The following is a 13,188-nucleotide window of genomic DNA, read 5'->3' on the forward strand; positions in this document are numbered from 1 at the left end:
CAATGAAAAACCAGGTCGTACTAACAAGCGCCAAGTTGGATTGAGGTTTTGCGCCCAAACATTTTACAATATAATTTGATCAGCTGATTTTACAGAGAAAGAACAGATTACTTTTGATATATTTTAAGGGCTACTATGATGAGCAAAGACGCTCATAAAAACCACTGAATTAGAATGTCCAGGCACCATTACTATAGGTAAGTCGGAAAATTTATTGCTTAGCGTCGAGAGAATGAGAGTCAAAGCATTCTGCTTGTGGTGTGGTATCTTAATTACCGGGTGTCGATGTAAAGCTTTATTTCGTATTGATTGATAGAATTCGAGCTAGATAACACGAATAAGATAAAAGTGATTTTATTTTTCTATTTGCTCCTTTAGTTCCAAATACCTGTAGTTCTTCAGTTACCGGCATTTATATCACAGAGGTGGATCCCATTTTTGCGCGCTGCAAATGGAAGCCATTTTCATTGTTGATTACAACGTGATGAACGTCGAACGTTGAGACACCGCGTGAGCGTTATAAATGATATTATATTGAAACTACCAGCAAAGGAATGAAAGTGATTCATGAAACTATAGCTTCGACTTAAAGTATACTAAAGTTTTTTTTACTATCTTGCGTTGAGATGAACTTGAGCCTGCTTGGTGGTAAAAATTACAGAGTCGGTTCATTCAGGTAAAGACAAAGGCGATTGAAGGAAAGCCAGAAGACCAATGAAGAGTAACAAAAATTAACGTTGAAATTATAATATTAGAGTTAGTTAAGTCAATCAATACCTAGGATCAAACATATTAATAATCGTGTTGTGAAAACGAATAAATGCAGTTGAAAATACGTTTGTATTAAGGTGAGAGAATTTTCACTTGTTTGGACTTGTTGCCTTTCAGTTTGTTCTCATGTACATCTGGTGCTTCAGTTTGATATTAATACATTTCCACACAACAAAAATGAATTTATTATTAAGAAAATTATCCCATTATTTTTATGTATTATTTATATAAATATATTTAAAAATTCACTGTTGTGGTCAAATACAAGAAAAATATTCACCCATGAATGGTGAATGTAAACATTAGTCCCCGTCTTGATTGGATAAGATGTCCACACATTTCTCCCTTACCTTTCATTTTCCAATATTGCCGAAGAAACCTAGCCATTTTGAGTTGCTGCTTAGTGAAGTTCATGATAGGTCAATATTAATTAGGACTGCTGCTCACAGTGTTTTTCAGGTATGAAAATTTGTTAGTTTCAGTCCTGTTTTGAGTTAGGAGAAAACATTGAGATTCCAACTGTGAGTGTAGCCTTCCTAACCCTACCTGTATCTTTGTTTTTTATTATGTGTGTTTGCAAATATTATTCACAATTTTTTTAAGAACCAGACATTATACAACTACTGATGATGAGAGTGATGATAATGAACATAAAGATCATGACTATGATATGCCAGCAGTGAGAGGAAAGAAGTACATTAACAAGGGCAGGTGGACAAAGGATGAAGTGAGCAGTGTTTTACATTTACAGAATAAATATTTCTGATTTTGCATTTTTCAAGACTTTTGGAACCCCAGAATGCCAACTTTTTGAAGATAAATTTTAACTTTATAATTCATGTTTTGATTTAAAACTAAAATCTCTTACAGATTTTGTATATTTTTTAACTAACTAACCACACAGTCTAATATTATGGCATCTACCAAGGTATTGTTTCACCTTTGGTGCATTTTAATAATGATGCACAAATGTAGAAGCAAGTATATTGAGAAAAACAATTTTTTACCAGTACCCCTCTTGTCCACAATGGACACTTAGGCTTCGTTCACATGGAATGTCTATTTTCTAAAAATCTATTTTCTATTCGCGCTATCTTATGATCACGGTCTGTGCCCTGAATATCCCGCTGCGTAATTACTGGCAGCGCAAGCCAGTTACTTATAGTAACTTATAGTAGCTGGCTCGCGCTGCCAGTAATTACGCTGCGGGATATTAAGGGCACAGACCGTGATCATAAGACATACCGCAAATAGAATTTAGAAAATAGACATTGCATGTGAATGAAGCCTTATTAAGACTTTTAGGAATATGTTGTTCTTATGAAAATCATTTTTATTGAAATGTATAATATTGTAGGATGACAAATTAAAAAAGATTGTTGAAGCCCATGTAGGCCATAACTCTGATTGGAGGACCATATCAGGATATTTTCCTGACAGATCGGATGTGCAATGTCAAACTCGGTGGCAGAAGGTGCTCAATCCAGACTTGATCAAGGGACCATGGACAAAAGAGGTACCGATGCTGTATTGCAGAATTCGGAAGAGAAACTTTCGTTCTATAAACAGCTGATAGAGCTATATATATAATTTGCAATATCTACTACAATAATAGAAATGGTCAAATATCTGTCAAAAGAAGTTATTGTAAAAGAAACTATTGATTAGATTAAGTATTTGGAAATGGTCCTTACACTATGACATTGTGTGCAGTTTTAAACGTATGTAATTGCATTACAGGAAGATGACAAAGTACTGCAACTAGTGAGGCAGTATGGGCCAAAGAGGTGGACACTCATAGCAAAGCACTTGAAAGGAAGGACTGGAAAACAATGCAGAGAAAGGTACCATGGTTTTTGTAATTTGAAGTATTTTTCCCCAAAATTGTGGCAAACATGATAGGTTCTTTTGTGTCAAGTTAATATTTTAAAAAGATTATTTGATTCAGTTGCCCCTGCATTGTATGTATCTGCCCTAATTTGTATGCGAGATGTTTTCATCTTCCTTTATAGGTGGCACAACCACTTAAATCCAGACATCAAAAAGACAGCATGGACTGAGGATGAGGATAGAATGATCTATCAATTACATAAAAAAATGGGAAATAGATGGGCAGAGATTGCCAAATACTTGCCTGGAAGGTACCTGTTGATTTGTATGAATTTATTGAAAATCTTTCATTTTTGAGAAAACAATAAGAAAGCAGAATTAAGAACATTGTAATTCTAATGTCAACTGTATCTTAATGCAATTTTAATTTGGAGTTTTATGATTTTAATTTTAAATGACATGCTCATGCTGACAATCTTGCAAATTCAACAATATGTTTCATTTTTTGTAAATTTTAAGATTTAAACCTTAAATTTCATAATTTGTAAAGGACTGATAATGCTATCAAGAACCATTGGAACTCTACCATGAGGAGAAAATATGAGGAAGAAGAGCAGAAGAAGAGAGGCAACCCATACACCCCTAGCACCTCCAGTATGCAGGGATTACAGCCAGTGCGACTGTTTCAGAGCACACCAGTTTATCAAGTAAGTAAACATTGGAAAACTTCTTGGGGTTTTGGTGCTGACATATAAGAGAGATTTTCTTGGACTCCACAGTACTTTTCTAGTGTAACAGGGCTTGACAACATATATTCAGGCACTTGGCCTGTTATGCAAGTAGGTCTGAAAATGTGAAGATTTTGTTTTAAAGTAGATGAGGTCTTTGGGATGTAAGCTTTTATCCTTCCTTTTTCAGTCACCAAGTGGAATACAGAATTATGGGGGTAGCTTAATTATTAACCCTACTGCACAGGGGTTTACTGGTAAGGTTCACTATTATAAAGGGTTTCCAAAAGTTGTAAATTTGTCTGTAATATGTTTGGTTTTAAGTCTTTGTAATGATATTTTCCTGCAAATACATGTATATATATTCAGATGTGGAGGATGCAGTCAAACCAGACATGCTGAAAACTTTTCAGAATGGCCGGACATTTGGACGGCAGTAATGAAAAATTTGCCGGACCGAGTGAATTTTTGTCTGACCAAAAATCACTCTATTTGTTTGAGACAGATACTACCAGTACGATAAGGGTAGCTTACTTTGTGAATGTGATAGTTTTGAAATGGAAGGGCAGTACACTTTGAGTTTTATTAATTTTATTAGTGAAGTATGTTGAAAGATGACTGTTAATTCAAAATTGCGATTCTTAAAGCTCTTGTCAGTCCTTTGGACCGACCAAGTCCAATTTTCTACCGGTTTAGACAAACTTTTTCGGTCATGACCGATCTGGCCGACAGTTTCAGCATGTCTGCAAGCATGTACCAAGTTGAAGACCAAAACATTTCAGCTCTCTTATTGACACCTAAGAGAAGTAAATATTTTTAAAGGATGCTTTTTTGTTTTTAGTACAATTAATACTATTTCTAGTGTAATATATCGAGCACATGTTAGCAAAATGCCTATGATCTTTTTCAGACCAAACTCAAAATCAAGGAGGAGTTTCCAAAATGTGCCATATCAGTCAAGTCAAATCTATTTCCCCACTTTCACCCCAGAAATGGGCTGATGCTGGTATCCTATCTCCTTTGAAGTAAGTGAAACTCAAACACATATGATATATCTTCTCTTCAAAATAATAGTTTACAGAGGCTACCTGTTAATTTATGCATGATCACATACAGGCAAAAATGTTAAAAATTTTTCTCCTTATAATACAGGCAGCAACATTGTTTAGCAGGAGTGAAACGAGAACCTGCATTTTGTCTGTTTATTTGATTTTACTAGGTACCATATTCAGAATTTTTCATCCTATCCAAATTTATTTCTGACTTTTACTCTAATGGATTTTTTTAAGTTAATTTCAGTGCATTGTTATTTTTAGGGGAATCCCTGACTTGGTCGACCAGATGACAGACTCCAGTTCATTTGGTGACATGACTACTTTTGATTTCCTGACTGGTACTGATATAGCTACTGGAGTCACACCTATTAAATTTACTGGCCTTAACAAAAAAGGATCCACAAGTAGGTTAATCAGCATAGTAATATTTTTTAAAATATTTTGATTTAATGTTATAATTTTGATATAACTAAAAGTTGATATAGAATGAATTAAATGGATTTTTCTTGGTGAATTTCAGATTACAGGTTTGATGGCCATGATGTTGCATCTTTAGAAGGTGGCCTTATCTCCATTACCTCTCCAATTGCCTCCAAGTTCAGCACCCCTCCCATTTTACGCAGGAGTAAGAGGAGAAAGCAGGTGAGAAAACTATTAATTTTTAATGCACTGGATTGTATCCTTAAAGATGCATATGAAGTCCTATGATGCCAACCAAATGCCAGCATACAGACTCGAGTAGTATAACTAAGAAAGTTACCAAAAGGCATTGTTTGATTGTACCCCCAAAAATTGGTATTTGAACGGATTTTTCTGCTAGCATTCTATGCTGTATATCAATGGGGCAGAAAAGTAGGTCAGGAAAGTAAGTTAAATTGCTTACCAAAGAATTGAAAGAAAGGAGCAGTCTAAAGCTTTTTTATGACCAATCGAGTGATTTATTCAGTTTATCCCTTGGCATGACATTTATTTGAGTCGTATAAGAAACTAGTAGAAGTGGTTCATATGTATGTTACTGGGAATCCACGCTCCACCAATGCTCAGTTCATATGTACCTTTAAACACTTCTCATCACTGTTTGTCAGTGTCATCTATTTTTTCTTTCTTTCTTTCTTTCTTTCTTTCTTTCTTTCTTTCTTTCTTTATTTTATGTACATGTCACATGTGTGCAAAGTAAACATTTTTTTGTTTTTATGGTTAATTTTTATTTCTTTGTTTATTGTTTAAGAAGCGCACAGCAAAGAAGGAATCTAGGTCAATTTCTGCTCCCACAGGCATGGAGAAGACAGAAGTTCAGATAAAGGCTGAACCCCAAGAAGTAGTGGTAGAAAACAAAACAGAAAAGACAGAAAATTGTCATAATCTGACACCCATTGTAAAAAGTGAACCTAAGACACCCAAGAAATCTGGCACGCCTATTAAGGCCTTACCTTTCTCACCTTCTCAGGTGGGTTGGTTTTTACTGAAATATGAAGATTTTTAGTATACCTTTTTGTATTTTTTTGACTTTTAAGAAATTTGTTTGAAAATGCAAAAGTTCATTAGGTTATGAAGTGATGCTTTATTTTAACAAAGTATTAATTAAAAACCTACAATTACGGAATGTTTTATAAAACAATAATTTAGAGTTGTCCTTTATTTTTAGACCTGAAACAAGCAGTTGTTATTTAAAGTTTTATTTTATTTTATTTATTTATTTTTGCTGCATTCTTATATATTTAATTCAAATTTTTTCTTAATCTTCAGTTCTTCAATAGCCCTGATGGTGTCCCTGGGAGGAAGTTGACGTCCACTCCAGTGTGTGCAGCCCCGAGGAACTCCACTCCAGTCCACCTTAGTGCACCTCCTGATATGTGCATTAAGACTGAACATGGGACAGAAAGGTGGGTGTCAATAATAACCCATGTTTTCATGATTATTGTTCACCTACAAAGTCTCGTTTCTGTAGCCATACACAGTCACAACTATGAAAAGCATTTCCATTTTATTGCCCTATAATACCAATATTAGCATTTGTAACAAATTCATCTTGTAATTATAATGAGATCCTTTTGAGAGTCCTAGAAAGAATCACTATTTCAGGCTGATTTTGAATTATTTTTGACATGCATTTTGTTAACTTTGATGTCAGGGAAAGCACAAAGGTGGCTGTTTTCAGAACCCCACGTACCAGAAGGGCCCTGCTTGATGTGGCTCCCAGGACTCCCACTCCTTTTAAAAATGCTCTAGCAGAAATTGAGAGGACTAGTGGACCAATTACAATGCTGGTATGTTAGTTCAGTAATGCTCCTAAAAAGTTTATTGACTGCTAGACTTTTGAAACTAAAATGTATTTTTAGAAATGGGTATTGATGGAATAGTCTGTTAACATTCATTAGAGACATTAAAAATTTTATCTAACAGCATGGTGTGCCATTCCCTGTAGATAGACATTTAACAGCACCTGGCACCTAGTTGCCAGTGTGTTGATTACAAATTAAAAAATAAAAGGTGTTAAAAAGGTAAGTTTTCTCTTCTGCTCTGTCTCTATTCTTAGACTCCTGAAACACCTTCCCATTTGGTGGCAGATCTCAATGAGGTGATTAAGAAAGACACAGGTTCTTCTTCCTATGAGACTGATGTGTCTGCCTTCCGTGGTGACCTTCACAAGAGGAAAACTGAGAAAGAGGTGGGCATTTCCCTCCAGTTTCCTCAGGTGCAACATTTTTTTTCTTTTTTGCATAATGCTGTAACAGCTGTTTGAAACCTTTTGACTACAATCATGCTTTGACTTGTACTCTTTCAGTGAATTACTTAAGGTATGTAGTACAGGTAAGCAAAAAGCTTAAGAAATTCATATTGCTTTTAATAATTGTTCCTTTTATACATGTTTGTCCTTTGCCTTACATCCTTATTTTACAGTTTGACACTTGATTGAATTTTATTTTCATTTCATTTTTTCTTAAATCAGAATGAATCTCCCACTAAAAAGGCTAGAAAGTCTTTGGAGCAAAAATGGTCCACTCCTGGCGAGGTACCCCTAGGACCAACTGAAGAGGATCTTCTCATAATGCCTGAAACACCGGTATGGTCACTTATATTTCTCCAGCAGATTTGTCAGGTTACAGTTGTGGGGTTGAAAAAAGTTCAGTGCTTATTATGTTGACAGTAAAGGTGGAAAATATTACTAAATTTTGTATAAGTAAATTCCAAGCAAATGAATTATTATCTGGATGCTGTGATAGAGACAATAAAATCCCATTTTGATGCAATTAATGACAACACTTTTATTTAACATTAAAGATTGAAAAAAAAAATGATGGAAATGATGATCCAGTAATGGGTTTTCATAAATTATTTATTTAATGTTATTTTTTATTTTATTATTATTATTTAAGATTTGATATGCAGTTTTTTATTTATTATTTTATTTATTTTTTAACTGTTTCAACATTATTGTTATTTGATTTCATTGCAGAGCAAGTCTCTGATAGGAGACCACAGTATCATCTTTTCACCCCCATCCATTTTGAAGGAGACCTTCATGGACCCGCTCAATGATGCTTTTGCTCTACCCACGTCTCCAGCTCCAGCAACCAAGGTAATTGATCAGCTTGTGAGTGTGAAAAGAATGGGCTTGGTGTGGTAGTTGGTTTCTTTTTGGTGTTCCTCTTGAATGTATTTGCAGTTTCAGTAAATGGCCTTAAAGCTCAGTCTTACATGGATGGCATTATTAAGTATTTTACTTCAGATATAACTTTCAAATACATAAAAAGTTTGGTTTGAGGTCTCAATGTGTTATTTTGCTTTACTAGACCAAGCGTAAGCCTCCCCGCATTCGCTTTGATGTTACCCCAAAGAAAATGATTGGCAAGGTAATTTCTGCTTTTCAAGTTAATATTCTGACTTGACCTGTTGTTCTCTCTGCAGTTGCTCTGTGATAACAAGTGATTGGGAACAGTGTGATAATAATTAGATCCCTTTATTTATTTATTTATTTATTTATTTATTTATTTATTTATTTATTGTTATGATTATTATTATTACTAGTATTTTAATCCTTGTATTATATACTTAATGTTGGTTCTTAGGGTTAATGGTTAAAAGATGTCTTTAATCATTTTACAATTTCTTTGTAAAGCAGAAATGTACGAATCAGTTGTAAATGTGTTGCTAAACTTGGTAGCTGCGAAACAAATTCAAAAATATTCCCCCCAAAATCTTGTATATTAAGGTTCTCTTTAATTTACTTATTCTTTTTTTGGCAATAGCACTTTTATGGACATCTTAATTTATTGATTGTTCTTGATATTTAGATGGACACTGCCTGGGAAAAAGTTGCTTGTGGCAAGACACAAGATCAACTAGACCTGACAGCCAAAGCCAAGATGTTGTTAAATGTTGCCATTATCAAGCCAAGGTCATTGAAATTATGAAGTTTTGGGTTATGTGTTATTTTGTCAAGCAACATGTCTAACATGTAACTTTACTTAAGAGATCACTGAGCAAAGACTTGTTTAGCATAAGACAAATATCTGAAACAAGAATGAACTAATCAGATACGCCGGTTCATGCTTGCATTAATTCATTATCTTTATAACTGCAGAGGTTTACTTAATTGTAAAAAGTAAAAGCTTATAGATTTTGATTTATATTTCAAAGCATTGAAAACTTGTGCTCATATGATGTGTCAGCTTGATTGAACCACTGATGTGTAACAGGAGGGGGGTATGTGACAAATACAGGCATGTAAAATAATGTACATAAATGTGTACCTGAGTAACTTGTAAAGGACAAATAGGAAAAAGTTCATACACCATTTGTAAATGTTTCACACAGCATCCTTGTGATAACATGTCAAGATTTAAGTGCAAATGTTTTATATGTAAATCAGTGATTCAGCTGGGAGTAAATTTGAATGACCCCGGTGCTTATTTATTGTCATATCATATATAAAAAAGGGAGAAAGAAATTGCATTCATTTCCATTAAACATACATACTGTGGTAGTATCATAGCATAACATGTTACTTGCCAATCTATGGCTGCATTCATAACAGTGGACTAACTAGTCTGAGGGCCAAATATGGCAACCAACTAAAAAGCTTGCCAACTAATCCACTAATAGACACTGAATAGATTCCCTGGGGGGAAGTATTCAAGTGGGTCGGCCATATTTGACCTGTGAACTAGTAAGTCCGCTGTTCTGAATGCCGTCTATGCAAACTACAATTCTACCAGCCAAAAAAAGTTTAAATTCTAGAAGTTTTGGAAATTGTCATGATCTTGATGTTGGGGTATTGTTTTAAAATACCAATGCAAATTTTCACCAATTGACAATAGATGGAGTGTCAATTGGTACATCATGATGAATTGAAAATTATGTAACACCACCCTATTAAAACACTTAAGTTATATATACGGATACTACCCTATCTTAAAGGTACTGTTTGTCTACAGTGATCTGACCTATATTAATGCTGCTAACTCTATGACATTGTCCTGTGTTAGACCACTTCATTGTAAACTCGTATGCTCTTCCACATCATGATATTTTCATCTCTGTCACACTGGTCTATTTATATTGTTTTATTTTTGAAGCATAAGGAGGATTTTTTTTATTTGTTTGAAAATCATTTCTTTGAGTGAAGTGCCTTTTCATTTGTAAATATTTTTATCTTTCTAACATTTGCAGGCATGACATTGAAAAGTGATTATGATAACACTTGTAGATACATTTTCACATGTAAATAAACATCAAGAGGGGCTGGTAAGATAACAAATGCATGCTAACAAAAAAAAAAACATTTCCATATCTCAAAAAAAAATTATAAATCCTGAAATGGTTGTAGACTATTGTTACTTTTAAATAAATTGAAAAAAAGAAAATTAGTAATATATACATAAATGTGCATTTTAAGTTCACTATGCAGAGGTACATTTTTTCTCTCCATGTGCATCTTTGGTGAAAATGATTGTTGTCTTAGTGAGTAATTAGAGTTGTTGTTTGTTTAGTAAATGTAATTTATTTCCTTTAATGTACATATTATCACATTGTGTGCTGTCCCTGCAGATATGGAGACCAACCAAAGTCTTAGGATATAATTTGGATAATTAGTGCGTGCATTCATTGTGGTTGTTACAGGTCTTGAAATTCTACTGCGAAGTGCTTATGTCTGCCTAATTTATACTAATTAAAGATATTCTAAATCTATTTGTGTGTGCAAAATGAGGTTTTTGCAAATCAGGATTGTTTTCTTTAAATAATTTGGTTATCCATCTTTTACTGTAATATTTGTTGTGTAAAGCAGATAGTGCCTCTTCAGCTATGGTATATGATAAAGATTGGATTTCAACAGCAAATAAAACTTGCATGTGATTCAAGTTGATTTCTTCCATTTTATTGATCCCAATAAGGGAATTGCTTCAATTTTTCCATGTCGTATGAGGATGTGCAACACCTCAAATTTTCTTTATTACTCTTGGCTGTGCAACCAAGTAAACTGTAGTGACAAATTAATTGGCACTTTGCCAATTTTGACTAGATTTTGGTTAGGGCAACTAGTTTACTTTGAATACAACAGATGAGGAATACATTTAAATATGCCACCTTGCTTACAGCATCTGCCAAGCTTTGGAAGCTCAATATTCATAATATTATTATGCATGGCAAAGCCACATTTATGATTTTCATGAAGAAAATTAGTCAACTGTAATTTACCTAATGCCTGAGAAAAAAAATAGCTCGCTTTCCCTTGTCAACATTACCATAGTTAACAATTTAAAACTAGTTTAAACTGTATAAAAAAATATAAAAAGTAAAATATATCTTCAATCATTTACATCTGGTGTGTTACATAAGACTGCTAAATTTTTTTTTTTTTATTGATTATACAAAACTGATTTAAATGTTAAAAATTCATAAATTATATTCTACACATTCTTCCTGTATGAGATGTATAAGTTCCATTGCAAATAATTGTTTTCTTTTGTCTATTTCATTCTGTCACATAGCTTCCATGTGGGCACTATAACGTAAATATTTATGTCAACATAAGTAATTGTCTCAAAGGGAAAAAATTACACCTTCACTCGTAATACACAGCTGAAATATCGTAGTAAACTGATCCATCCGGCATTTCTTGTATCTTGTGGTTTATGTGTTTCACAAATCTCATAGTGTCTTTGTCCCTGTACACCAAGGCCAGGCAGTTCTCCATGGGGTTCACTGTTAGCAACTACAACAATAGAAAATAAGATCTCAATACGTACTGCTCCAAAGACGATAAACTAAGTCTGATATGTAAGTTTGCCACAACTAAATGCATGTATCATTTTATCACACCTCCTCACCTCTTCATCCTCGCCCTTTGCAACATATGATGTGTATCCGCCATATTCCTGCTTCCAACCTATAAAGCAAATAACAATATCAATTAATAAAATTTAAATGATGGTCTTAGAAATACTGCTATCCCAGGCCTTGAAAATGGATTAGCCGTTTACAAATTTGAGCCTCAAATTTGTGCACACGAATGCCCAAATTAATGATGCAAACCACGATTTCATGACACAAATGTAAAAGAAGCAACCACGAGCAATGCGCTACAAACCACGTTGCTTACCTACCCTTTGGTACATTGGGTATGAGCTGGAGATGGTGGAGAGTTCATTGCTACTGTATTAATACATGGTATGGATAGCAGATTATTGAAATACATTAGTTTGTTTTGTTTTCAGACTTAATTATTTATCATTATTTTTGTAATAATAAAGTAAAACCATGAAAACATATCTGTGAGTTGGATAGTGTTGAAACTCCTTGAATCAATTCATGCTCACAAATCTGACTGCAAACTGCAATTACCACTTACGAGGCCTGCACTCTCACACAATCTAACTTTAACAGGGAAGTTTGGACATGGATTGCTTCATGTTATGGCAGTACTCAAAGGCAAGAAATCTCAGTCAGAATAAGGGGGTCAGTCATACAACTTAATCAATAGGTAATTGGCAATAGGTAATTGGCAAGTCTGTGTAAAGTTAATCCTGTTAGGTTTGACAATTTTCTCTGCTTTCTTTAATTAATTAATTTTATCAGTAAATGTTAAAGTATTTTAGTATTGTTATTTTTAGACTTTTTAATTATTTGTAAAGTGCATTGAAATGTAAAAAATGGAATGCGCTATATAAGAAATAAATATTATTATTATTATTATTATAATAGGTAAGAGTAGAGAAAAGTGCATGATTCATCCTTTTTCCTGTACCACATTAATGGACTTAAAAGAACTGACCACATTTACATGACTTTGCCAACAATAAAAAGAGCAATCAAGTTTGAGTGACAAGATGAGTGTAAGACGATTATTCAAAAACTATCAAAATTGCTATTTTGAAAAGATTGTTCTTAGAAAGTGAACCTTTGCAATTGTAGAACAGCATAGCATCCAGAGCATAGTCGGACTTTTCTGCATCAATATCGTGCATCAATGTGTAGCAACCATGTGACCAGCTTCTTACTTCCACTCTACATCTTGGGTTACCAGTAAAACACTCATCATCTGAAATTTTTTTATTTCAGGTACAGAATTTAATTACTTAAAATATATCTGAGAGCAAAAAATCCAGATATTTTTGGGCATTGACAAATACAAATGTGACAATTAATCTCTTAACATCATTACACTAAAAATCCACTTTAAATCCACACAAAGTCAGATTATCAAGTTAGATTATGGTGGGTCACGTGACAAATTACTGCTTAAGTTATATGTTAATTATCACCAAGGAGAAATTTCTTCCTTTAAGGGAAACTTAATAAAA

General features: G+C 33.7%; 2 protein-coding genes across 8 annotated transcripts in view; one reads left to right on the plus strand and one right to left on the minus strand.

Moving 5' to 3' along the window:
* On the plus strand, positions 1-10,746 carry LOC106171251 (transcriptional activator Myb). 7 transcript variants are annotated; one of them, XM_087001678.1, is made up of 19 exons: positions 6-197; positions 379-676; positions 1,375-1,498; positions 2,129-2,287; positions 2,512-2,615; positions 2,784-2,912; positions 3,152-3,308; positions 3,520-3,586; positions 4,240-4,354; positions 4,646-4,722; positions 4,905-5,026; positions 5,613-5,831; positions 6,131-6,267; positions 6,516-6,651; positions 6,921-7,052; positions 7,335-7,448; positions 7,842-7,964; positions 8,179-8,238; positions 8,680-10,746. In XM_087001678.1, the coding sequence occupies exons 2-19, from the start codon at positions 627-629 to the stop codon at positions 8,797-8,799; spliced, it is 2,145 nt and encodes a 714-aa protein (XP_086857804.1). In that variant the 5' UTR covers positions 6-197; positions 379-626; the 3' UTR covers positions 8,800-10,746. The 7 variants fall into 7 exon arrangements, with proteins under 7 accessions (XP_013406973.2, XP_086857804.1, XP_086857805.1 ...); XM_087001679.1 differs by having other exon boundaries at positions 5,616-5,831; XM_087001676.1 differs by having other exon boundaries at positions 7-197; positions 4,646-4,788; positions 5,616-5,831.
* LOC106171250 (prolyl 3-hydroxylase OGFOD1) overlaps positions 10,742-13,188 on the minus strand; it is a 19,171-nt gene continuing 16,724 nt past the window's right edge. The window contains exons 14-16 of the mRNA XM_013551518.2: positions 12,786-12,926; positions 11,716-11,774; positions 10,742-11,600 (exon numbers count right to left, since the gene is read on the minus strand). Of these exons, the coding sequence (XP_013406972.1) occupies positions 11,451-11,600; positions 11,716-11,774; positions 12,786-12,926 (350 nt within the window). The 3' untranslated portion in view covers positions 10,742-11,450. The remainder of the gene's footprint in view (positions 11,601-11,715; positions 11,775-12,785; positions 12,927-13,188) is intronic.

The sequence above is a fragment of the Lingula anatina genome, chromosome 1 (assembly GCF_051362555.1).
Source record: "Lingula anatina isolate TDL-2025a chromosome 1, LinAna3.0, whole genome shotgun sequence".
NCBI lineage: Eukaryota > Metazoa > Brachiopoda > Lingulata > Lingulida > Lingulidae > Lingula > Lingula anatina.

Bases quoted from the DNA above. Each gene is read 5' to 3' on its own strand.
- LOC106171251 (XM_087001675.1), top strand. From the start codon at position 627: ATGAACTTGAGCCTGCTTGGTGGTAAAAATTACAGAGTCGGTTCATTC. The intron at 1,499-2,128 runs GTGAGCAGTGTT...ATAATATTGTAG, and splicing joins GCAGGTGGACAAAGGATGAA to GATGACAAATTAAAAAAGAT. The intron at 7,965-8,178 runs GTAATTGATCAG...TTGCTTTACTAG, and splicing joins CTCCAGCTCCAGCAACCAAG to ACCAAGCGTAAGCCTCCCCG.